This window comes from Capra hircus, chromosome 14 (assembly GCF_001704415.2).
Source record: "Capra hircus breed San Clemente chromosome 14, ASM170441v1, whole genome shotgun sequence".
Taxonomy (NCBI): domain Eukaryota; kingdom Metazoa; phylum Chordata; class Mammalia; order Artiodactyla; family Bovidae; genus Capra; species Capra hircus.
Genome location: NC_030821.1, coordinates 80,830,861 through 80,855,609, shown reverse-complemented (window position 1 = coordinate 80,855,609; position 24,749 = coordinate 80,830,861). Strand labels below are relative to the sequence as shown.

The 24,749-nt window shown below is 61.1% G+C and overlaps 1 protein-coding gene across 1 annotated transcript in view; it reads left to right on the top strand.

Moving 5' to 3' along the window:
- The window catches only part of ZC3H3 (zinc finger CCCH-type containing 3), a 62,191-nt gene extending 38,310 nt beyond the window's left edge, over positions 1 to 23,881 (top strand). Inside the window, exons 5-12 of the mRNA XM_018058668.1 lie at positions 7,759 to 7,943; positions 12,038 to 12,080; positions 12,155 to 12,316; positions 12,406 to 12,475; positions 14,151 to 14,282; positions 21,078 to 21,262; positions 21,786 to 22,138; positions 23,510 to 23,881. Coding sequence (XP_017914157.1) covers positions 7,759 to 7,943; positions 12,038 to 12,080; positions 12,155 to 12,316; positions 12,406 to 12,475; positions 14,151 to 14,282; positions 21,078 to 21,262; positions 21,786 to 22,138; positions 23,510 to 23,541 — 1,162 coding nt within the window. The 3' untranslated portion in view covers positions 23,542 to 23,881. The remainder of the gene's footprint in view (positions 1 to 7,758; positions 7,944 to 12,037; positions 12,081 to 12,154; positions 12,317 to 12,405; positions 12,476 to 14,150; positions 14,283 to 21,077; positions 21,263 to 21,785; positions 22,139 to 23,509) is intronic.

Here is a 24,749-nt window from a genome sequence, read left to right as displayed (position 1 = left end):
TTATTGATTTGCTAGTACTCTTTATATATTACGGCTATATTCTTGTGCCAGAGATCTTCTTAGCGTGTAGGGCTTGCCTTCAGTGCTGTCTAGTTTATCAGTCTTCTTTTATGAGTGTCCTGTTTGAGAAATATTTGCCAAGGTCACATTTTCTTCTAGAAGCTTGGCTATTTCAGTGTTTGTATTAAGTCTGAGATCCCTTATGAGTTAACTTTTACTTGGGGTCTGAGGTGGGGGGGTCAAGGTTTCTTGGTCTCCTTACAGCAAAACGTTTACTGAGCTGACGCCCCCCTCACCCCCACCCCCAGAAAAGCAGAGCCAGAGACTGTGCTCTTGCTGGGCTGTGCCTCCGTATCCCTCAGGTCAGCCATAGGAACACTGGCTTAGTCTCGGCCTTCCCCAGTGGACACCTGCCACAGCGTCACCTGCGGTGCTTGTTCGGCTTTTCCTGGTGGTCCAGCTGGCCCCACTGGTGGCCTGGCGGCTTCAATGGGCGAGCTTCACTTGTAGTTGGCTCCCTGCTCACCCTCTGGCCCCGCAGGAGCTTTTACGCTGAGCTCAGGGGCCTGTCCCTGGGGTCTGCAGGCCCATCGCAGCTTCTCCCAGGAGCTGTGCTGTGCTCACATGATTCTGAGAGGAGCCCTCCTGCTGGGGCCTGTGGGGCGGGTCGCCTGCCTCCCCCATCTCCCCTCTTCTCGAGTATCTCTAGGTAGCCGTGACACGAGGGTCCCTGATGGCTGGGGCTTGTGGCGTCTGGGGGTGTTGTGATGTTTCCACTGTGTCGCGTGTCCCTGGCTTGGGCCGCCCTCCAGTGCCTCTCAGCTCGGCTGTGTCCAGGTGCTGGGGCCCCTTCATGGCATGCGTGTGAGTGTGAGTGTCCTAGGGCTCCCCAGAGGGGCGCAGGCAACTGGTGTGAGACCCAGAGGTGAAGAGGGGCTGCAGCTGCAGGGACAGGGAGGCTCGAGCGAGGCGGACAGTGGCGCTAAGTCCTGGGGCCAGTGATGGGTCCGCGTGGTGGCAGGGGGAGCTGGAGAGACAGCGTGGGGTCCAGGTGGCCAGCGCCCTCCTACTCTGAGCAGTAGGCCCTGCGCGGGGCTCAGCGAGGGACGGGCTGTGAGCGGTGTCCTGGGAAGGGCAGGCTCTAGCTTGCAGAGAGCCAAGTGCCGGCCAGCAGTGCTTCCAAGGAGGGTGAGGGCAGAGACCCCAAGTGAGATCACCAGGCAGGATGTGATGGGAGGCCTTGCGAAGGCGTGCAGCCCTCTGCTGCCAGAGGCCAAGCAGGCAGACTTTTGATCGGGGCTTCAGCAAGACCTGTCCTGCCCAGAGGATAGTGACAGGCAGCAGCTGCCAGGGCTCCTGGGGAGGTGGTGGTGGGGTGCGCTCTGGGCTGGCCTTCACGCCCTTGGTGATGGGGTTTGAGCCACGGACACCAGGGCACAGAGGAGGGGTTGCAGTGAGGGGGCTGTGTGGGCAGCGGGGCTGACGGCAGGCCCAGAGTGGAGGAGGGAGCCCCAGGAGGTGCTCCCCTGGGGTGTTCTCTGGGAGCCATTGAGCCAGGTGGGGCCTCAACTTGCTGAGTTCCTCCCAGAGGACTCGGGGCACAAGTTCTGCTACCCCAGCTTCCTTCCGTCCCCTCTTGCCCATGTGGGGAGAGGACACGGATGGGCGAACTGGACTTCATGTGCACAGCGGGCGGGGGCTAGGGTGTCAGTGGGCCAGAGAGAGAGGAGAAGGACGCCCGGAGCGAGGGGTGCGGGAGGGGTGGCTGCGGCGGGGCCAGGCCCTCCCCGCCCTCCCCAGTGTCAGGCCCGGGGCCTGAGCGACAGCCCGGCCTGCAGGATGACACTGGGGAGCAAGGATCGGGGCAGCTGAGCCGGCCCCCTGGCCTGTGCCCGGCACGCTGAGCTCTGCACTCGGAGGGGGGCCACTAAGGCCCAGTGATACCTGCTTTTTGTAGCTAACACACAAAACACCAATATCTTCAGCTAAAATGGATTTTTAAAAGTGTCATTTTATGGAGAATTTTACTTTCTATCTTGTTGTTTATTAGGCTCTTAAAGGGAAAGCTTGTAATGCATCCATTGATCGCAGTACCGATTGAATAGATGAGAACACATAAAACAGCCCCCGCTCCTTAAGCAGCTGCCGTGCTCGCACTGGGGGCAGTTAGTGTCCCCCCACCTCCCGGTGCCGCTGGCCACGGTGCCCCCGAGTCACTTCTGCTTGTGGCTGGGGAGAGCCGGGGCAGTGGCCCCTGGGGAAGGAGCAGGGCCTTCAGGTGTGTCCGCACCCCCACCCCCAGTCCCTCCCAAGCGCTCAGCCTGCACCCTGGCCCGCCAGCCTACTCGGGGGCCGTTCTGTCCTTGCTGTGACCCACCAGGGTCCTCAGGCCTCAGCTCCCACCCAGGCCACAGGCCCCAGCCACTGTGAGCAGGTGCGTCCTGGGAAGCCCAGCCATCACCTTGGCCCTGCCGCAAGGTGGCCAGAGCTCAGCGGGCAGGTGGGCACACTCGGGAGGAGGGTCCTAGGAGACCAGGTGGCTCCAGTCACCCTGAGACCCGCGCCGTCCGTCCGTCCGTCCGCTGAGTTCCTGGCCCTCCTGCCCTGCCACCCCGCCTGGGCCCTTGTCCCCAGCGTGTTCTGTCAGCACCTGTGGGACCAGCCTGTGGGGCGCTGGGCGTCAGCGTTTCCGCGGAAAGCCCGCTTAAGCAGTTTGCAGCCGTCACAGTAGCGGCGCCAAGCCTGACCTACTTGGGATTCGCTGCGCAGCCGCCTGGCGCCCTTCTGCTGACGGCGCACTCCTCGCTTGCTCAAGCTGCGTGGAACCTGCTCCATGTCCTGAAAACTGCTTCCCCGCTTGTTTTCTCTGCTCCAGGCAGGCTGCCCACCTCCTGGCCTGCCATGCTGAGCCAAAGGCCTTTCCTGGTGTGAGTGCCCACACGTCCCGGCTCCCGCCCACCAAGGCCGCCCCATGTTTCTCTGATGGGCCCTCTGGCAGACCCCAGGGTGAGAGACTCAGGTGGTCCCCAAGCCTCCCTCCTGGTGTGCGCTCACCCCGCACGAGTCCCTGGAGCCTGCAACTCGCCAGCACGGCCCCTGTCCCAGGTGCTTGCTCCCAGGTGTGACTGGGCCCTGTATAGGGTCAGGGGAGGCTTCCCAAGGCCCCGACATCTGAGCTTGGGCTCAGAGCAGGACTCAGGTGATGGCAGAGGCCCAGCATATGCACAGGCCCTGCGCAAGGATGGACAGCAGGCAGTGTGGGGGGGGGGGGCCCGCAGCAGAGCAGGGAGCGCTGCTGGAGTGGCGGGGAGGTGACGGGAACTGGATCAGATGCGAGGTGTTCAGATGAACTGCCGGACAGGGTGCGGCGGGGACCCCGCCAGGGAGTGTCAGTGACGGCAGGGCCCCAGACTGCCTCTGGGGCGAGAGAGGAGGCTGGCTCAGGAAGGCAGGGTCCTCGGTGACTGGGGTCTGGCCTGTGGTCCCCAGAGAGATGAGAGTCTCCAGGAGGAGGCAGGGGACGCAGACTGTGGGGACTGGGAAGAACGTGCCAGCAAGACGCCTCTGTGCTGAGAGGCCTTCCCGTGGGGAAGGCAGCCCTCAGTTCCACCAGCAGCTCCCTGTCCACGTGTGGGCCCCTTGGCCTGGCCCTGTCCCCAGGGGCTCCCCACCCTCTCTGGGTGCACAGGACCCGCCCTTGCCAGGCTGCCTTAGGACTGGGCGCTGAGAGGCAGTGGCACCGTCAGCACTGGGTGTGCTGGAGCCGGGCCCCTTCAGCTCCCGTGTGCTCCTGCGGCTCTGGCGAGGCAGCGGCAGCCAAGGCCGTGTCTGCGTCCGGGCTGGAGGGGGGCACAGCTCCAGGGTGGAGCTTGTCCTGCCTTGGGCATCCTGGAGGCTGGGGCCGCTTCCAGAGTCTCCCCGGCCCGGCCGGCCTTCTGCCCCTTGCCTCTCTGCACCCTCAGGGGGAGCCACTCTGCGGCCTTCAGGCGACACAGCCCCACAGGCTGCCTGTCCCCGGCCCGGGGCCCGGGGTGCGCTCACTGTGCATCAGGTCCTGTCAGTGGGCTGGCGAGCCACGTGTGCACGCGTGTTTGCGAGCCCGTCTGCCTGTGGTTCTTTGGGTGCACACCTGTGCCCCAGGCTGCCAGGCCACTAGCGAGGATCCCTGGGTGGGCCCATCTCAGCCGGGCAGCTCGAGAAGCAGACTGGGGCAGGCGCCCTGCACACAGTATTGGGCCTGCCCCAACCTGCTTGGGCAGTGGCCAGGGAGAGTGCAGGGAGCCCAGGGGGACTCTGGCAGGGTGGGCTCGGCACTGCTGGGGGGGCTGCCCTGAAGGGTGGGCTCAGCATTACTGGGGTGGGGCGCCCTGCAGGGTGGGCTCGGCGCTACTCGGGGACCACCCTGCAGGGGGGGCTCAGCACTGCTTGGTGAGGGGTCCTGCAGACCCAGCAAAGGATGTGCCACAGTCATCCTGGCTCTTGGGAGAGCCTTCCTGTCCTGCCCAGACTGATGCCCTGGCTCTCAGGGTCCTGCTTCCATGGGACTGTCCTCTTGCTTCCTGGGCACAGCAGCTGAGAGGGTACCTTGGAGGGCAGAGCCCCTGGGAGCTCCTGGACGGCCTCGGGCCTGGAACGTTTCAGCTGCTCCCTGGGCAATGGACATATGGATCGCTTTTCTTTTTAAACCTACTTTTGCGGTGTGTGTGTCTTTCTCCCCATTACCAGCTCTTTTCATTTAAAATGTTATCTCCCCCCAACCCCGTCCTTCGTGGCCCCCCCGGAGGGGGGCAGGAGAAGCCCAGCCCTCACCCCAGTGTAGTCAAGGTTATGGTGATAAATCCTGGGGCATTGTCACTTCTATTCGGAGTAAATTGGCTGGCCGCTTTCGGGCTGAAGGAAAGATAATTTGCTGTAGTATTTCAAATGGATTAGAAATGGATTTGAAGGGAAAGTTCATGCCTCCCATTACAAAGGCGAGAAAGAGGACTATCTTAAGGCACGGTTCCCTCCCTGGCCTTCATTATCCACGCTTAATACCTTTCCTATTTTCCAGCGTTAATGAAATTTCCTGGCGGCGTGGGCCTGCCGGACGGATGGGAGAAGGCTTTAGGTCTGAGGCTCCTGTTGTAGAAAAGGAATTACAGGCCCTTGCCGCGAGGGCAGGAGCGCTCCCCGGGTCCTTGGCCCTGCTATTATCTCATTAATTTTATCCCCTCTTCTCAATACAGCTCGTTTCCAATGGCTGTCCTCTCCATTAGGGTAACAATTTACTGGAGTGCCGTGACACCCACAGCAGTGAGAGGCTGTGAGGCGTTTGGGGCAAGCACCCCCAGCCCAGTGTTCCAGCCCCTGCCTACCCCAGTGTCTGCTGGCCACAGGCCCAGAGTCAGCGGGCCCAGTGGGTGAGGACAGGCAGAGGGGACTGTGTGGCTGCTGGCTGGGCCGGGGCCCATGGGCTCAGGGCCCTCCCTGAGTTGTTGGGGGCGCCCACCTCCCCCCGGTGGCCCCAGGGCACCATATGAGGACGCAGCTCCTCCCAGCCTGGCTCCCAGGCTCCAGCCCTGCCGCAGCGCTGCACCCAGGCCCCGCCCTGAGGCCCGTGCATGTGGGTCCTCAGGCCCGGTTGTACATGTGGGCCATGAGCACAGAGCGGAGGCCTGCTGCACCCCTACCCCGCCCCGCAGGCCCGGGGCAGAGCCCAGGAGCAGGTCTTCTCTCTAGAAAGAGGGGCTGGGTTGGTTGGTCATACTCATCCATAAGAATAGTCATTCCCAGGCCCTCCATCCTCCACCCGCTGGGCCTGCCAGGATTGCTCGCCGTGTGCTGCTGGGATCCATAGCTTCACCTGCGTGACTGCCTCTGGGGGTGGTGTCCTGTCCAGCCTTAGCCCGGAGCGCGTGCCCAAGGAGGGGGCGCTTCCTCACCCCCTGGAGGGCTGGTCTCAGGGCGTCCGTGGCTCTGCTTCCTCCCCTCCACTGTCTCAGAGGCGTCATGCAGCCTGTGTCTCACATTTCATGGGGGCCAGCGCAGTGGACTGAGGGAAGGTGGGGGAGGGGGTGCCCCAGCGAGGCAAGGATGGCTGAGAGGGCCCTGTTCCTGCAAGTGCGTCCTGGCATCTGGGAGCACAGCCTGTTGAGGGGGCACTGGGGTGGTGCCCTGATGGTGAACCTCCATCCGGCCCCCCGCCCAGGGCACATTGACGGAAGGGCAGCTGCTTTGTGGGCAGGAGGCCCCTGAGGGCTCCGGGCAGTGCGGGGCTGGCACTGTGGGCGCCTCTTGGCCTTGAGCTGGGGGCTGTGGTGACCACTGGCTGGGCTCCACGCACCTTGGGGGTCGGGGCTCAGGCCAGGCTGAGCCTTTGGGCGGTGTCCCGGATGCCTGCAGGGGCTCCAGAGCTCCCAAGGCTGACGGGCTTCTTCAGTGAGGGTGGACCCCCATCCCCGCCGCTCCTCAGCCCCTCCCCGCCTTGGAGGAGCCCAGGAGACACATCAGGTGCCCACTGGGCATGCAGATGCCCCGAGCCCAAGGCGTGAGACTTGGGTCCCGGGGTCTGGGGAGGGCCTGGGGTCTGGCTATCTCCCCAGCGCTCGGCTAGGCCAGGGAGCGGGCAGCGGGAGCCCCTCTGGCTCAGCCAGGGTGGACAGGGCTGCCAAGGACCCTTGGTGGGGGTCACTCCCTCCAAGATTGGTGTTTGTGAACTTGAATTTTAATTAAGGGAAACTGGGTCAAGTACTTTCTGGAGGCCTGCTTGGCGCTTCCCGCCTGACGCTGCAGCTTCAGGTCTCAGCGCGCCTGGCTGCTGAGAGCAGCCTGCAGGTGGGGAGTCAGGCCAGTGGTGGGCCACCTGTGGGGCCTGCTCTGCACTGCAGACCCAGATCCGGGCCTCCCTGCCATGTGGCCCCTGGGTTGCCAGAAGAGCACATTCTGCCACCCCAGTGGAGCTGGAGTTTGTAGGCTCCCGTGGAAGGGGCTTCAGGGCATGGGAGCCTCAGCAGAAGGTGCTGGGGAGCCCAGGACCCCCTGACGACCCGGAGCTGCGGCTGGTGGTCCCACCCTGCCGCAGCAGAGGCGACACTCCTGCCCAGCTTTGCCAGTGGCCCAGACTTGCCTTGAGCTAAGAGAGAACTGAGCTCAATTTGCATAAGTAGGTTTCTGCTAAGACACGAGGAAGGTCAAGGCCAAGTCGCTCTGGAGTCCTGAGCCCCTCCTGAGGCAGCTCAAGGAGCAGCCCACCAGGGCACCTGCAGGCCCACTTCTGTGGGACCTGAGTTTTGGGGTATGGCCCCTGTCTGCTTCGGCCAGGGGGTCTGTGGGGGACTTCTGACCCGTCTGCCTTTGGGTTGGCCTGGGCCTGCACTCAGGTGACCCCCAAGGCCTTTACCAGCCCTTGACCTTGAGGGGACTCCATTTCAGCCCCCAGATAGCTTCCCTGGGTTGGAGGTCCGTGAGGCTGTCCCTTCCCGGTCGTGATGCTAGGCGCTCCGTGCAGAGGACAGAGGAGCGGAGGGTGGGCAGAGGCCCTTGCTGACCTCACAGCATGGCCGTCCCAGAGCCAGGGTGCACCACGGGGCGGCGTCCAGGAGGCGTCCCGGACCCTCAGGGCTGCCTTAGTGCTGGCACTGAGGGCTTTCCCCCACAAAAGTGCCCCAGCCTCAGAGGTGGGGTTGAGGGTGCCACCTACTGGGCCCTTGAACGGTGGGGGACAGAGGTCTTCTGACCACCCCAGGGCTGAGCTGACGGTCCTTCCTGTCTCTGCAGGTCCCTGGCGCTGAACACCCTTCGTCCCGCCGCAGGTGGGAGAGCCCAGACTGGCTCCCCTCGGTGGCGGAGCAAAGGCTACCGCTGCATTGGAGGCGTCCTCTACAAGGTGTCGGCCAACAAGCTCTCCAAGACCTACAGCCGGCCCGGCGGGGACGGGGGCAGCAGGCCCCTGCTGCGCACAGGTGAGGCCCCTGGGGGGGAGCTGTGCCTGTGCTCTTGCAAGGGCGCCCCGACAGTGTCCTGGAGCTGCCCCTGCCAAGGCGGCAGCAGCAGGGAGGCCCCCAGGGCATGCAGGCTGCACCCTCTCGCTTGGCTGAGCCTCCTCTGATTTTCCGTGTTTTGCTCCTGGACAAAGGAGATGAGCCAGGTATGGTAAACACGGCCTAGCGAGTAAACACCTGGGGCCGTGGTGCCTGATCGCATTGGCAATGCCTCCCAACTGTGCTCGGAGGCGCTGACACCCCCACGGGCACGCCTGCGGGCCCGGGGAGACAGGCCACGGAGAAGGAAATGCTTCAGATTCGCTTATTGTACAAATTAACTAGAAAAGTGTTTCGGTTTCAGTCCAGTTTTACTGCTTTCGTTTTCTTTCAAAAAAAAGGTGGGATTTGCAGGGGCTGTGGAGATTGCACCGGCCCAGCTACCCTCAGTCCTTAGCCTGACCACCCCAGAAGGGCAGAAGGGAGAAGAGCCCAGCTCAGGAAGAAGGTGGGGCGCAGGGCCAGCTGGTGCAGGAGACAGTGGAGGGCCCCCTGGAACCTCCTCTCTGCCAGGACAGCTGCAGGGGGCTAGGGCCCAGGGCTCTGCTCCCCCATGTGCCCTGCCCCGCCCTCTGCCTGGTGGAGCCACAGGTACAGGCTTGTCTCTGACGCCCTCGCCGGCACATGTGGTCTGTGGGCCTCACAAACAGCTCTGGATGTCTCAGAGCCCAACACTGTCCTCCCCAAACCTGGGGCCCGCACAGGGCTCAGCCAGGTGGTGTGCCCAGGGCCCTTCCACATGAGTCCACGAGGGCTGTGGAGCGACCAGGTCTCTCTGTGGGCCTTGCTCTCTGCCCCCTCGGGCTGGGCGCTGGGGACTGTCCTGACTCTGGCGGAATCCCAGGCTGCACGCGAGGCCTATCCTGAATGGACTGGTGGGCTCTGGTGGGCACCCATGACCTGGGCTGCTCCTCCGTGCAGGGCGCCCGCCGGCGGAAGGAAGACGCAGGTTTGCCCCCTCACAGTCCAGCAGCCCTGTCTGGTCAGGGCAGGCAGGGGGCCGCCTTCGGGGGGTGGGGGTATACGTCCCCCTTCCCCTGGGGGCCCCTCCGCCTGGGCTGGCAGCAGCCGGAGGAGTGGCCGCACTTCTTTCTGGGGGGTCACCACACTGAGTGCTGAGCTCCACAGAACCCACCTCCCCTGCAGAGCTGCTGGGGTGTCTTGGCCTTCCCCAGCCTTCTCCCCCAGCCCCCCAGCCGCTGGGCCTATGGTGAGGACAGAGGCCGCCTCCCTGCCCACCTGCTCCTGCAGGCCGCCGCTGCCCACGCCCTGCTAACCAGTCAGCTGGGGTAGCCCCCCACCTCCGCGTGGGGGCAAGGAGGTGGGGTTTGGGGTACAGACCACAGGGGAGCCTGTCCCGGGGACACAAGGCTGGCCAGACAGCACCAGCCACCTGGACCCCTGCCCGGTGGCCAGCTCCTGGCTTTAAGGAGAGTGGATTGCTCCCAGCTGTGGGAATGCCCACAGACCAGCAGCTCACTTAGATGAGTAATAATTAAAGAAATAAATTTTCTTCTCTGGTGTCAACAGAACTGTGACTTCAGCAAGAAAGTGCAGCCTTCCTTGGGGGACACGGGGGCTCCACCCCCCCTTCCTGGCTGCAGGACTCTCAGCACAGCCTCAGCCCCGTTGGGGTGCCCGCCATCCCAGGCTTTGTGGGGAAGAGCCGTGCCCTGCCCATCTTTTAGCTCCACGGGCAGGGCCTTCTAGTAGGCACACCTCACTTCCCTGGAACCGGAATCAAGCACTTCCTCCTGGTCTAAGTCTGCCTGCCCACAGGACCCAGCCAGGGGCCCCTCCCCATAGGTTCGGCCCACATGGGTCAGCCGTAAGAGCCTGCAGGGCCCGGCGGTAGAGCAGACCCCGAGTCTCCTGCCCCAGCCCCCTTGCTCAGCCTGCGCTGCAGGACTGGCTCCCAGGCTTGTTCTGAGCCCCAGGCCCCAGGCGTAGGCTGTGGGGGGGCAGTCTCTCTGCTGCCAGCCTGTGTCTGTGGGCCCTGGGCAGGCGGGGGGTCGCTGCACCTCACCTGTAACCTGTGACCTGTCGCCCCCTCCCTGGGTGCTGCAGGGTCATGCAGAGCTGCATATGAGAGAGGGTCCCCCTGGTTGGTCAGTCTGCCCCTGCGCATCCAAGGCCCTGCCCCATGGCCTGGACGCCTCTTCCCCAGGGTGGCACATTCCAGGGCAGCGTGGGTGGGCAGGGAGTATGGGAGCTGGTGGTGCTTGCCCCTCTGTGCCCTCGGACCCCAGGGCCCTCGACTGGGGGAGGGTGAGCCCCTGCCTGGGCGGGAGAGGGGTGGGGCGGCCTTGCTGCTCTATTTCGGGAAGACCCCTAGGAAGTGCGAGTTCTCCAGAAGGCTCAGCCCTCCTGCTTCGAGGTTGCCAGGGTTTTCAGCTGAACTTTTTAGCGCCTCTCAAGCCAGCTACTTTATGTGCATTTTTTAACACTGCAAAGCATTTGAAAAGGTGCCTCCTCCTGTTCCTGTAAAAATTCCTACCGAGGCCTACACTGGCATTTTTTTAAGAGCCACAGTGGAAAGAGGACTAAACTTGAGCACCCCCCAGAGGCCAGACCTGGGGCTGTTCTGATGACTCTGACGACGGCGGCGTCCCTGGAGGGCAGATGCTGCCCCAGCGTCACTGGCAGCCTGGCTGATGGCCGGGAAGCCGTGCTCACTGACCGCTATCAGACTGCACTGTCATCCTTGGGCTAGCAGGTGGGGGCCACCACGTGCCGTCTGGACTGACCTCCGCTGCCACTGGACGATGGGTGTCCCCTGCCTGGAAACCAGATTCCAGGACGGCCTGGAGCCGCCCTAAGACCCCTCCCCGCCGGCCCCCCAGCTCTGGGCCCCCCTCTCATTTCCGTGTCGTGCCCCCGCCCATTCAACCCTGTAACTCGGCCCCCTGGGCCTGGATCCCCGCAGGAGCAGCCTCCCTCCCAGGGGTTCCGCTGCACAGCCTGGAGCCGCCTTCTAAACGGAGGAGACGGGCTCGGAGGAGCGCCCCAGCGCGGCAGTGCAGGCGCTGCCCAGAGGGCTCGGTCGGCGCGTGTCTGGGTTGGCGCTGGGCGCCCTGCAGCAAGCCAGGGGGAGGGCCCTCCAGGTGGTGAGGGGGCCGCCTGTCCCATGGCCGCCTCCAGGCCAGACATCTTGGGGACGTCCCTTTTTAAACCAGGAATGCTTTGTCATCGCCTCAGGTCCCTAGAATTTCTGAGTGATGTCACTTGTGCCTCCTGCCGTGACTCCATTTCAGCAGCCGCCTGTGGGAAACCTGATCTGGTCTGGGGAGGGTCACGTGTGTGTTGAGGAACTGTGGCTGTCTCACCCTGCCTGCCCGCCTCAGTCCTGGGGACTACCCGGGTATGTAAATGGCAGGCGGGAGCTGCGTGTCAGGCTGGATGCCCCCTCTGCAGGCAAGCCTGGCCGCGTGTCCACCTGTCTTCCTGTCACCATGGACTCCCCTTCGGGCCACAGTCAGTGACCTCAGAGAGGCCCTGCTTGGTCTGCACACTTGGGGTTTTGAGGAGTGTCTTACGGGATGCCTCCACAATTTCAGGAGCCAGGTGCCTGCCTGGGCCTTGGAGCCGCGTGAGGCAGGCCAGCCTGCACCTGCTCCTCAGGCCATCTGGGAGTCTGGTTTCCAGGCAGGGGACACCCATCTTCTGGTGGGTTTTAGCATTTGTGGCCATACACTTCTTAGCTTCTGTTTTACAGTGCTTTAAACAAGCCGTTCTTAGCTGCTGCAAAACTGAGTGGCATTCCCAGACCCTACTCAGGTCCCATGTCCCTGGGTTCTGCTCTGAGCAGAGGGAGGTGGCAGGGAGGCCCTGCCACCCCCTGTTCCTGTGACCACCCGCTTTGAGGCAGGACCACTGGCCAGACACCAGGGTGGCCTCTGCCGGCTCCCCTTGGCTTCCCCCCTGCCCTGGCCAGGGTGGTCTGGCTGGTGAGCAGGGGCAGGGCAGAGCCCCCGGCGGGCTGTGGGCCTGGTGTGACCCGTGCCCTCCCCCCACAGGCCGCTTGGACCCTGCTGGCAGCTGCAGCCGCTCCCTGGCCAGGTATGTGCCTCGGGGTTGGGGGGCTCCCTGGCCTCCCTACCTACTGGGGCTCACGGTTCTCTCCCTGCCTCCAGCCGGGCCGTGCAGCGCAGCCTGGCCATCGTGCGGCAGGCGCGGCAGCGGCGGCGGCGGCGGAAAGAGGAGTACTGCATGTACTACAACCGCTTTGGCCGGTGCAACCGCGGCGAGCGCTGCCCCTACGTCCACGATCCCGAGAAGGTGGCTGTGTGCACCAGGTGCGCCCCCACCCCCAGGTGGGCGTGGGGTGGTGGGGGGCCAGGGCCGCCCTGGGCTCCCGCCCCTCAGACCCACCCTGTGTGCGCAGGTTTGTCCGGGGCACCTGCAAGAAGACAGACGGGACCTGCCCCTTCTCCCACCACGTCTCCAAGGAGAAGGTGAGCGTCCCCCGCGCCCGGGCTGGAGCGGCCCCAAGGCTCTACCCCTCCTCCCTGCTAGGCCCACCTGGGCCCCTCTCCCATCCCCCACATGCCCAGTGCCCCTCCCAGATGCGCCAGTGGGGGGCTGGCGGTGGGAGAGGGAGGCGCACAGCTGTGCCGGCCCCCCAGTGCGGGCAGCTGAGGTCAGGGGTCCATGCTGGCTGCGGGTGTCCTGCTGGCCCCAAGGGGGGGTCGCTACAGGCCCGGGGAGGCAGTGCTGCTGCTACAGCTTTTCCCCTTGAGGAACTTGGGAAGAATCAGCATTTTTCTCCCTAATAGAGCTTCGAAACTCTGTTGTGAGCAATTTGGAAATTCACGTCGAGTTTCGGGTTCATTAGCTCCGGCTTTGGAGCCAGCACAGGCTCGGAGCTGTCTGAGGCTGATGCCCCGCACCAGCGCCCTGAATTAATGTTATTGTTATTTGTGTGGACGTGCTGGGTGCAAACAAGGTTAATTGAAATGAGAATGCAGTTTCCTCTTGATAGCAGCGCTGACAGCTAGGAGGAGTTCCGTTTGGTGCAAGAGTTGGCGTTATTATCCCTTTTTATTAGCGCTAATTTGGGCCCTGTATCAAAACGCACATTAAGGGAATTGTCTGCAGCCGCAGCTCCACCAGCCCCAGGCCGGCCGCTCCCCTCTGCGCTGCAGTTAAAAGACAATTAAAAATAAACTCTCCTCGCTAAATCACCCTTTGTTTCTCTGCTTCCTCCCTCCTTCCCTCCTCGGCTACAGTCATACCAGCCCTCCCCCACCCCCCCCACCTTCTCCCAGAAAAGTGAAGCCCCTGTGTGTTCTCTGGAGGCAGGAGAGCGCCCAGTGGGTGCAGTGGGCACCACATGGACAGGGCAGGCAGGGCTGACAGCACAGGGAGGGCCCGGGAGAGGCAGGCGGTGTGAGACCCACAGGGCCACAGCTGTATGAGCTCCTGGCAGGGTTCCCCCCCCCCCCACCGCCCAGGAAACTGGCCTGCAGGGGGCAGGCCTCACTCCAAGGGCCCCAGCTGCAGAGGTTGGTGTGGGTGGGAGACACACACACCCTCGCCTCTCCGCCTCCACTGGCCCTCAGGCCTCACTTCCCCCTGCAGGGCGCAGCAGACTGCCAGCCTGTGTCCCCCACCAGGCCTCCCCTGGGCCGGCCTGCCCTCTGCCAGGCCCCTGTGGTGCCCACCCACAGTCAGTGCCAGCAGAGCCCCTGCAAGGGCTGCTCCTAGTCAGGCCTCCAGCTCACGGACGCTGCCGGTGCCCACGCGTCAGGCAGCTGGGAAGCCTGCTGGCTGTCAGGCCCTGTAGGCTGCCACCCCGCTGGGGCACCCGCATGCTGCCCCCTCCTCCCCTGCCCTGCTCTTCTTGGTGCCAGCGCCTCCAGGCCCGCCCCACAGCCCAGACCAGGCAGGCTTGGGGCAGGCAGCGGACGTGGGGACAGCACATCTGGGCCTGAGCTGTCCCACTGGCCGGGTCCCCGTCTCTGTCCTCTTGTGACTGCAGGCCCGGGCAGCGGCACCCCCAGAGAGGCTGGGGGTCTCCCTTTGGGGTGGGCCAGTCTCTGTGTGGCTCACGCCTGATGATGGAGCCCTGGGTGGGCCCCTGGGGTCCTGGGGGAGCTGCCCTGGGCCTCACTGCCTCCCGCCCCGCAGATGCCTGTCTGCTCCTATTTCCTGAAGGGCATCTGCAGCAACAGCAGTTGCCCCTACAGCCACGTGTACGTGTCCCGCAAGGCGGAGGTCTGCACTGACTTCCTGAAAGGCTACTGCCCTCTGGGCGCCAAGGTAAGGGGCATGAGGTGGAGGGGCACTGGGGGTGAGGAGCTGGCCCGGGGCCAGGCCCACCCTGCTTCGCGGGCCTGTCCTCCCCACCTGCCCATCGACAGCTGAGAAGCACGCCCGCTTCTCCCCCGCTCCTCCAGGGAAGGCCCCACCCACCCTGTGGGCCTGGGTGGGGCCCCTGGGCAGGGGGTCCCAGTGCCCTAGAGGGAGCCTCCTCACCAGCTCAGGGGCCTCAGCAAGGCCCACTGCCTCCTTGTCCGCAGATGCTGTGAGTGACCACCCTGCCTCGGGGCTTGTGGGCTGCCCTAGGGGGCAGGCCGGGCTCTGAGCCCGGGGATCGCGTGTCTCTGCAGGCCAGCTCCTTATTCTGGGCTGGGCTTCACCCTGTGGGGAGCACGGTGGGAGCATAGCCATTCCCCTGCCTGCCTGTGCACAGCCCTCGGGGGCCCCCCGCGGAGGCCCCTCCTGCAGAGGTAGGGCCTGGCTGGTGGCTTCAGAGCAGCCCAGGTGGGGTGAGGTGGAGGCGCAGGACCCCCAGGGAGGCTGTGGGTGATTATCGTAAAAGATTCCAATGTAAATGAAAATATCAAGGCGATATTTAAGTTCTGCTTCTATTAGTGGAAGTGCTTACTGCGTGCGTTTCAGCGTGTGGGCGCTGCGTGGCTGCCACATGATGGATAGCGGCTTGTAATTATAGATGGGAAAAGCGCTGAGCAGGCCGGATCCAGTGGGGGCGGAGGCAGCAGCCTGGGCTGGCAAGGGTTAATTTTATTCTCTAAATAATATAAAAAGTGCTGAGTCGTCACCTTGCTTCTGAAGTGGAAGTCCTCAGATGGGCCCCAGAGAGTTTATAATATTCCACTGAATCAAGTGGAATTGTTAACCTTGCTTCATGAAGCGCTGGCTTGTTAAAGACACACGTCCCCTTTTCTTGTGAATAATTTAAGCTGGAGTAGATCCGTGTCCTTCACCTCTTCAGGGCCACGTGCTGCTCCTGGGCCTGGGGCTCACTGGTCAGCCTCTCTTGTCTCCTCAGTTTGTCCCTCTGGACTCTCAGGACACTTGGGGACATGGCCAGCCTCCTGTGAGCCGCTGAATGTCACGGCGACCGCCTCACGCTTGCTCCGCCACTCCTGGTGCTGGTGGTGGGCTCCCCTGATGGCTTGCTGGTGAATCCGCGCGTGTTGGGGGAGACACCGAGGGCGGGTGCTGCAGCGCGGCCCTCCGCCCCGGCCAGCCTGGTCGGGCATCTGTGGCGCTGTGGCCTGGCACGCCCACCAGACTCATGCTGCTCGCACATCCCCAGGGTGCTTTCTGGCCAGAGGTCCAGCCCTGCCTGGGCCTGGAGCACTGCGCCTCCAGCCCCTCCTGGCGCAGAGCAGACCCGAGCGTGGGTATCATCCGCAGCCACCTCTGTAGCAACAGCGACTCCCCGGCCCTCATGGTCCCCCTCCACGACTTCCTTATCTCTCTGTCCCCCGCCTGTCAGCGGCCCACCCCCACCACCTCCTGCCCTGCAGAAGCTCCTTTTCCTCTGGACGTCTTTCTTGGAAATCACAGACAGTGTCTCCGTGTCAGTTCAGTTCAGTCGTTGAATTGTGTCTGACTCTTTGCGACCCCGTGGAATGCAGCATGCCACGCTTCCCTGTTCATCACCAACTCCTGGAGCTTACTCAAACTCATGTCCATCGAGTCAGTGATGCCATCCAACCATCTCATCCTCTGTTGTCCCCTTCTCCCCCGGGCCTTCGATTTTTCCCAGCATCAGAGTCTTTTCTAATCTTCACAGCTTTACTGAGATAGAATTCATATCCCGTACAAATCACCCATTTAAGTGCACAGTACTATGGGTTTTGGTGCATTACATTTAAAATTTTTTAATTTTAGCAGAATTTGCCATTTTTAAGTGTATAGTTCAGTGGTATTAATTACACAGACAATATTATACAACCACCACTATCTGTTTCCAAAACTTTTTCATCGCCCCATACAGAATCTCTAAACAGTTGGCAATGACTCCCTGTTCCCCCTCCTCCACCTCCTGGCAGCCACAAATCAAGATTTTGTCTCCATGAATGTGCCTATTCTAGGTATTTAACGTAGGTGGAATCTTATAGCTATTTGCCCAAATCTTTTTTGTATCAGTTGAGATAATCATGTGGGTTTTTTTCCCTTCATTCTATTAAGCTAGTCAATCAGACATACTAACCACATCGATCAATCACAAGTATATTGATTGATTTTTGGATGTTGAACCATCTTTGCATTCTGAGAATAAATCCCACTGGATCATAGTCTGTAATCTTTTTAATATGCCATTAGTCCAGGTTTGTAGTATTTTATTGAGGATTTTGACATCTGTATCCATAATAATATTGATCTGTAATCTCCTTTTCTTGTAGTATCTCTGTATGCTTTGGGAACCAAGATAAGGCTAGCCTTGTGGATTGTTTTGGCTATTGTGTGTTAGGAAGTATTCTCTCATCTTCTGTGTTTCTGGAGGAATTTGAAAAGAAGAGGTGTTAATTCTTTACATGTTTAGTAGGATTCACCTGTTGAAACCATCTATCTTGGGCTTTTCTTGATTGGGAGGTTTTATGATGACCTGATTCAATCTCTATACTATACAGCTGACCCTTAAATACCACCCCACCCCCAACACAGTAAAAAATCTGCCTGTAACTTTGCAGTCAGCCCACCACATATACTGTTCCCATACCAGCAGCTCTTGGTATACAGTCAGTTCCTATTGCAACCTGGATTCTTGGCTGTTACACTAGTCTAGGTCTTATTTAAACAGTCCCAGGTTGTTGTTCAGTCGCTCAGTCGTGTCTGACTCTTTGTGACCCCATGGACTACAGCACGCCAGGCTTCCCTGTCCATCACTATCTCCTGGAGCTTGTTCAAATTGATGTGCGTTGAGTCAGTGATGCCGTCCAACCAACTCATCCTCTGTCACCTCCTTCTCCTCCTGCCTTCAGTCTTTCCCAGCATCAAGGCCTTTTCCAGTGAGTCGGCTCTTGGCATCAGGTGGCCTAAGTACTGGAACTTGAGTTTCAACATGAGTCCTTCCAATGAATGTTCAGGCTTGATTTCCTTTATTGATTGGTTTGATCGCCCTGCAGTCCAAGGGACTCTCAAGAGTCTTTTCCAGCACCACAGTTCGAAAGCATCAGTTCTTCAGTACTCAGCCTTGTGGTCCAACTCTCACATCCATACATGACTCTTGGAAAAACCACGGCTTTGACTACAGGGACCGTTGTCAGTTATTTGAGCTTTGGGATAAGTCATAACAAGGAAGCAGATTCCTTCACTTTTTTCTTCCTTGTGGCTATTTTAGCTGTTCTTGCCCCTTTATCCTTCCAGAAATGTATTTTAAATTCCAGGTAAGGTTTTTAGAGTTGAAATATGGATTCAGGTTGTCTTGAATCTGTGCTTTAGTTTGGTGAGAACTGGTCTCACCCACCGGTCTCTACAGTGAGTCTCCTGTGTATGATCAAGGCGCTGTTTCTAGTGACACAGACTCTCCTTTGATGTCGTTTGATAAAATTCTTGCTTGTCTTATCTCTGTTAAGTTTATTTCTCTCACATCTATTATTATTATAAAGAGCTTGTTTTTAAATGTTATTTTCTTACTGTTCATTGGTTATGGACATACGATTTTTAATATTGATTTTGTTTCTAGCTGTCTTGCTAAATTATATTAGTAATTGTAGTAAGTCATCCATGAGACTTGGTCTTTTGGGTTTTTCTACATAAACAATCATATCTTTTGCAGATAATGACCATATTTTCTTCCTTTGAGTTTAAATGCCTGTTCTTTTTCTGCCCTGCCTATTAGCCCAGTCAGATAGTAACTCATGGCCGTGGGCTTCCAGCCGCACCCCTTGGTGAGTGATGATGGTGGTTTCTTGAAGGTTCTATATTAAGCTAAGGAAGCTCCCTTCTGTCGCTAATCTGCTAAACTTTGAGTTGATTCTGACTTCCATGGCGCTCTTGTTTCTTGCCTCTCGAGGTGATCACGTGGTTCCTTTCTCTTAGGTTGCTAATGTGCTGATTTCTATTCCCTGATTTTCTAATGTTAAACTAACCTTGCATTCCTGAGATAAACTCAGCTTGGTCCTAACATGGTCTTTTTACACATTTCAGGACTCATTTTTTACACATTTCAGTTTATTTATGATTTGTGTAGAACGTGAATCATTGTTCATGCAGTTGGCCTAAAGGTTTTTTGATCATCTCGCTGCGGTCAGGTTCCAGTTTTAAGACCCCTTTGGCAGAGTAGACTGAGCTGAGTGTTCTCTGCTGTCCTCTTCTGTGCGCTGGTTCATGAGAGGTTGGGTAGCGCATTCTTGAATATCTGGTAGAACCACCGTGAAACCCTGGGCTGGCGCTTGCCTTATTTTTTTAACTACTGATTCAAATTCCTTTATGGTCATAGGAATATTCATTCAGATTTAATGTCAGATTTTGGCAGTTTTTCTAGAATTTGTAGATTTTGTCTGGTTTCAAATTTATCGGCATAAAATCTGTTCATTGTGTCACCTTCTGCAGCGCCAGCAGTTAACGGCACTTTTGTCATTCCTAATGTTGTTTATATGTCCCTTTTGCCCGTATGTGCTTCTCTCTGCTTTCTCTATTTTTCTGTTTCCTCTGACTCTGAGGCGTCTCCTCTTTGCTCATGTAAGGCTCTGAGGCTGAGGGCTTTGCTCCGAGCACCCCTTTAGCTCCAGTCCATCGACTTTGATGAGTTGTTTCAGTGTTGGCATTTGGTTTTAAATATCACCTGACTTCTGTTGCTTCTTGACTGACTGACGCATTATTTAGCAGTGACTTTCTTTATTTCCTGCCTTCCCTAGTAGCTCAGATGATGAAGCATCTGCCTGCAATGCAGGAGACCCGGGTTCGATCCCTGAGTCAGGAGGATACCCTGGAGAAGGAAATGGCAATCCACTCCAGTATTCTTGCCTGGGGAATTCATGAACAGAGGAGCCTGGCAGGCTATAATCCCAGGAATTTTCCTCGCTTCCAGCTCTGCTGGGCGCGTGGGGCGGGGGCAGGGGTGTTGGGTTTGCTTTTTCCATGGCAGCCTTGCTTTAAGGATGGCAGGGGGCCCTGAGGTCTGAGACCAGCCCTGCGCCCAGTAGATTTTCCTCCATCATTTCACCTGCTCAGTAGTTCTTGGATGATTTCAGAAAGTTCTTTACATCTGAGCCTAGATTTGGGTTGTTCTGGGAGGACGGTCAGTTCAGACGAGCCATCTCTAGTCCCACAGTCAACCGGATGTGAACTGCATTTGGGATTTCACAGTTTCTAGTGCCACCATAAGAAAGTGAGACAGAAACAGCTGGAATGAGTGTACGTGACCCAGTAGCTCACAGATGTCACCGTGCAGTCAGGGAGGAAGCCGAGGTGCTGCCTTTTACCGGGTCCCTCTGTGCTGAGTCCCGCCTCCCGTGTGTTGCTCCTGTTGAGCTACCTGGGCTCAGGGCAGCAGCGGGGCTCATGGCCACCATGGGACGGCACAGAGACAGCACCCCCCAGCCACCTCTCTGCACCCAGCCCAGGGTGGGCTCTCCACCCAGAGGCCCTGCCCATCCCTCTGCCTGCCCAGGAGACCCCGCTGCAGCATGTGCCCCCGAGGGGACCGCTGGGATTCAGGGCAGAGGGCCATTGACTCTGGGGCTGGGGGAGCAGGCACTGGGGGGCAGGGCTGGGGCTGCCCAGCACAGGGAGGGGTAGCCGTCTGGGTGCAGGGGTGCTACCTGCCTGTCTTCACACCAACCCCAGCACCGGTGTGAAGGGCCTCTAGTTCCTGGGTGGCAGCCAAGGGCCAGGTGTGGGGACAAGAATGGGGTCAGTGCCCAGATCCTGCTCACAGAATGGGCACAGGCTCCGTGGGGTCCTCGGCCAGCCTTGTCCTGGGTGCTGGGAGCCAGGCCGACATCTGGGGCTCTGAGGACACGTGCCCAGTGGGGGTGGCGGGTCCAGAGGAAGTGGTCTCAAGGCTGTTGCCATGACTCTTCCAGTGGCTGTGCCAGGGGTCACCCCCAGGCACCAGAGCTGGCTTTAAACTTGACTCTGGGTGTTCTTGCCTGGAGACCCCATGGACAGAGGAGCCTGGTGGGCTACAGTCCATGGGGTCACAGAGAGTCAGACACAATGGAGCTGACTGAGTGCATACTGGTGGCTTTGGGGCTCTGCTTGCAGGGGTTTCCATCTGGGTCTCTTTCTAGCACGTCACTTGTCACCTGGTCAGCATGAGGGTGGCTTCCTCCTCCTGGGTGGTACACACTGAGCCAGCTATTGGGGGTGAGAGAATAGGCCCCCTCCTCTAGGAGGACCAGGCAAGAAGCAGGCACATGGCAGGGGGCCCATGGAGAGGCGGGCCTTGGGTCCAGCCTCTCTGCTCCCTGTGGGCCTGGTGGGCAGAGCTGAGGCCACCTGTTGCTCCGACCTGCCTGACAGTGCACCCTCCATGGGGTGCCCCCCACCCTGGTCCTCTGCCATGACAGGTGGGCTGCAGTCAGGAGGAGGAGGTAGCTCCCTGGGAATCCCCACCCCAGCCTCAGTCCAGGCCCAGGGCCAGGCTGGGTGGTGCTGCTACAACCAGGGAAGTGCCCTTGATCCTAAAACTGACCCTACCCATCTTTGAGATGGGTAGGGGTGAGCACCCTGGGGCCTCTCTGGCCTGAGGACCTCAGACCCCCAACAGGAACCCTGGGCAGAGCAGGCAGGGCCCCCAATGTGGTGCCGAGGTCTCCACCGGCTCGCCCAGCCATGCCCCTTCTTCTGCAGTGCAAGAAGAAGCACACGCTGCTGTGCCCCGACTTCTCCCGCAGGGGCGTGTGCCCCCGCGGTGCCCAGTGCCAGCTGCTCCACCGCAACCCGAAGCGCCTGGGCCGGCGAGCAGCCACCCCCACGGCCCCAGAGCCCAGCAACACGCCCCCCAGGAGCAGGGCTTCCACCAGCCACGGGCCCAGGTGATGGGGACTGTGGGTGTGGCATGTGTAAGCTTGGGGTGGGGGCAGGTGGGAGCCCTGCACCCCTGCCCAGCTCTGGGGGCTTCACACCCCGCAAAAAACCTCTCTCCAAAGTTGGTGAAGTGACTCCAGAGGTGCCCTACTCCCAGTCCTCAGGCTGGATGAGCAGAAAGCATCCCTGACCCACCCCACTCCCCAGGGGCGGGGGAGGTCCTAAGCAATGCCCGTGGCTGGGCCCCACAGTGTGCTCCCCTGTCTGCGTGTGTGGGAGCCCGTGTGGACGGGGAAGGCTCCAGGAGGTGAGGACAGCGTCAGCGTGCAGCTGCTGGAGGCCCTGAAGTGTCGCCAGCCTGTCCTTGGGCCCACAGGCCCACCTTGAACCTGCGTGGCAATGCCTGATAGCTGCTGGGCAGGGGTGGGTGTGGGGTGGCCGGGCGGTATACAGGTGGTGGGCCAGCACCCTCTGGACCCCGCCTGCCCCACGCTGCCCGCCTCATACCCCACTCCCCTCCTGTTCCTGCAGGAAGCCCTCGGCTGCCCTGCGCCCCGCCAGACGGATGTCCAGCCCCACCAGCTCCAAGGCTGCTGGCTCGACCTCGCCCCCCTCCTCCCCGCAGGTGTTAGCTGCGGCCTCCCCCTCCCCCTCCTCCCCTTCCTCCCCCTCCCCCTCCTGCTCCCGCTCCTCTCCCTGCCCCCCCTCCGCGTCCCTGTCCTTGGAGTCAGAGGAGCTGTGTCTGCAGGCGGCTGCGGTCTCAGCGGGAGCTGGCTCCGGCGGCCTCTCCAAGCTGCCCTCCTTCATCGCTCTGCAGTCCTCGCCCAGCCCTGGAGGCCAGCCCAGGGCCCGGGCCCCCAGGAGCGCCTCCTCCAAGGACTCAGGTAGGCAGCCCAGCTCTGGCTGCGGGCACCTCAGGCCCCTGGGTCAGCCTGGGGAGCCGGCAGCGCGGTCTCTGGCGCGGCAGGTGCGCGCCTGCAGGCCCACAGGGCGGGCGCGAGGTGCGGGCACAGAGCACCACTCACAGACCGCCCAGCCGAGGGCTGATTTAATTAGAAAGCACCCATTTCTGTTAATTTGTTCTGGAAGATCTCCGCACACTCCTGGAGAGAACAGATGTTTCCTCTCCCCCGATGAACATTTGGGGCTTGGTAAATGGCTCCACTCAGCCTTGTTTAGGAGAGAAAAGAGGATTTTATGGCTGCAAACGACCCTTTCTGTAAACATTTTACAGCTCTCTGCGCATTTGAGTGACGATAAACCCCACGCAGCTCGGCGGGCTGCAAATTTGCGACCATACGGCCATCATTTTATTGTCATATTTCACGGTCGTAACGTTAATGGGAGGTGCTTGCCACAGCCTCCTCTCCCAGCTCTGCTGAGCGAGCTCGCACGCTGCCTGCTCAGCCCCCGAGCCAGGGGCCCCAAGCTGTGGCCAGGCCCTCTGTGGGCAAGACGCCCTGAGGGTGAGAGGAAGGAGCAGATAGCCCCAAGCCACCAGCGTTTTAATTTTCGTTTTTTTTATTACAGTGAGAAACCCTGCAACCAGCCCTAGAATCAGAGGAAGCGGGCGGGGGAGGGGTGACTTGTCGACCTCCACGGACGGAGCCCAGCAACCGTCCTTCCCTGCTCAGGCCTTGCTGGCTTCCTGGGGGCCTGAGGGGCCCAGGGCTCTGGCTGGCTGAGTAGAGGACTGGGGTCCTCGGCCTTGTAGTGGGGTCCCAGGAGGAGTCATGAGCTTGCAGGGGGCACATAGACAGTGCCGGCCTGTGGGCAGCTGGTTTCCTGCCAGGGGTGAGGCCTCCAGGAGTGTCCTTGGTGGGGAGAGGCACCGGGGTGCCCAGTGGGCGTGGGGCCCAGGGCGGCAGTCTGCTCAGCCCTGGGAAGCCTCTCCCACCCCAGCCCTGCAGCCCAAGCCGGTCCCCAGGGCCTCGGGGCCCCCAGCAGCTGCTCGCAGACACCCAGGCTTTCCAGGCTTTCCGTGTGGAAGGCGCCGTCTGGCAGCACCAGACACCTGTCCCCGTGTGAGCCCGAGCGGTGTGTGCGAGCCGCCAGCACCTGGTCCTCAGGGCTCAGCTGCAGGCTACGGGGCTCCCTCGGGGCTGCCCGCTGCCCAGCGCCAGGCCTGGACCTGCTCCACGCGGGACCTCGGGCCATTGGGTGGTATCCCAGCCCCCTTCCAGTTTCAAGCAACTCCTGAGCCAGAGGTTTTGAGGGGGGCCTCCTGTGCCTGACCTTTGGCCTTCTTGGAACAGGGAAGTCACTGCACATCAAGCCGCGTCTGTGAGGGCCCAGGGGGCCAGCCCGCGCCTACCTCAGCCCCATCCTGAGAGGAAGGAGGCTCCGCCCGCCACCACCCCAGACGAGGGGCCGCCTGCCACGGAGCGCCCCCAGGGGCCGCCTGACTCTCAGCCCTGTGTGACCAGTGCCCTCGCCTGGCCCCCCTCAGGCTGGGCCCCACCACTTCCCCACCCCTGGGCCTTCAGCCTTGCCCCGAGGGGTGCCCGGCAGGGCTCCCCCATGCGATGCCTGCTTTGTCCTCCCGCTGGCCTCCTGCAGGAGAGACTGCTGGGCGGGCCTCCCTGGCAGGTACTTTGTGTTTAGCAATAAAGGTTCTGTCCTGTGTCTGCTTGGCTGTCCCGACCGTCACTGCTGCTGCCTGGTCTGCTGAGCACACCGCGGGTGGACGCACAGGGCCCAGGGGTCCCAGAGCCTCCCCCGGGATGTGACTCCAGGGGGACCTAGAGGCCTGAGGTTGAGGGGAAGGTGAGGGGTATGCCGCAGAACCTCTTGCAGGGCCCCGCCACCGACCTGCCCACCTGGCCCGGCCTCTGGTTAGGGATGTGGGCCCCTTCCCTGCCGCCCTAGGGTGGCTCACGGCTGAGGCCACTTGTCCCCTGTGGACTGGAGGCAACAGGCTGGGGCCAGAGGGCCTTCCTCAAGCAGAACTCTCCTCCAGAGCCCCTCCCCCGGGGCCACTCGGGAAAGCAGCTGGGCCAGAGTAGGACCAGGGGACAGGCCAGGACCGCCGGACAGAGGGGACAGCTCGTTGCTCCCTGAGCTGTCTCCAGTCCCAGGGCACCTGGGCAAGCTGGCTGAGAGTGATGGCCTCAGCCCTGGGCCCTGATAGAATGCAGCCCAGGCTGCTAGCACCCCCACTGCCAAGGCCTGGAGCGGAGCCGGGCCGCTCAGGCTATCTGCCCCCCACCCCCAGGCAAGTGAGGTGTGCTCCCCTCGAGCACCTGCCCGCAGCCTCGCTCCTAGGGTGCCCCTGCCCCCGCCTGCCTCCATCTCTGCCAGTCAGTCGGCTGCCACTGGGACCTGTGCCACAAACCACCCTGTAGGCGGGGCGCCCTCGGGCTCCCCTGCCCGAAGTCCCACACGACTCCTGCAGTTGACCACAGGGGAGTCGGCTGCATAGCTGCTCATAGTCCCTCTGCTTCTTCCAGTCCGGGTGGGAAGAGCACTGTCCAGCACTGGCTGACAGGGGCAGCC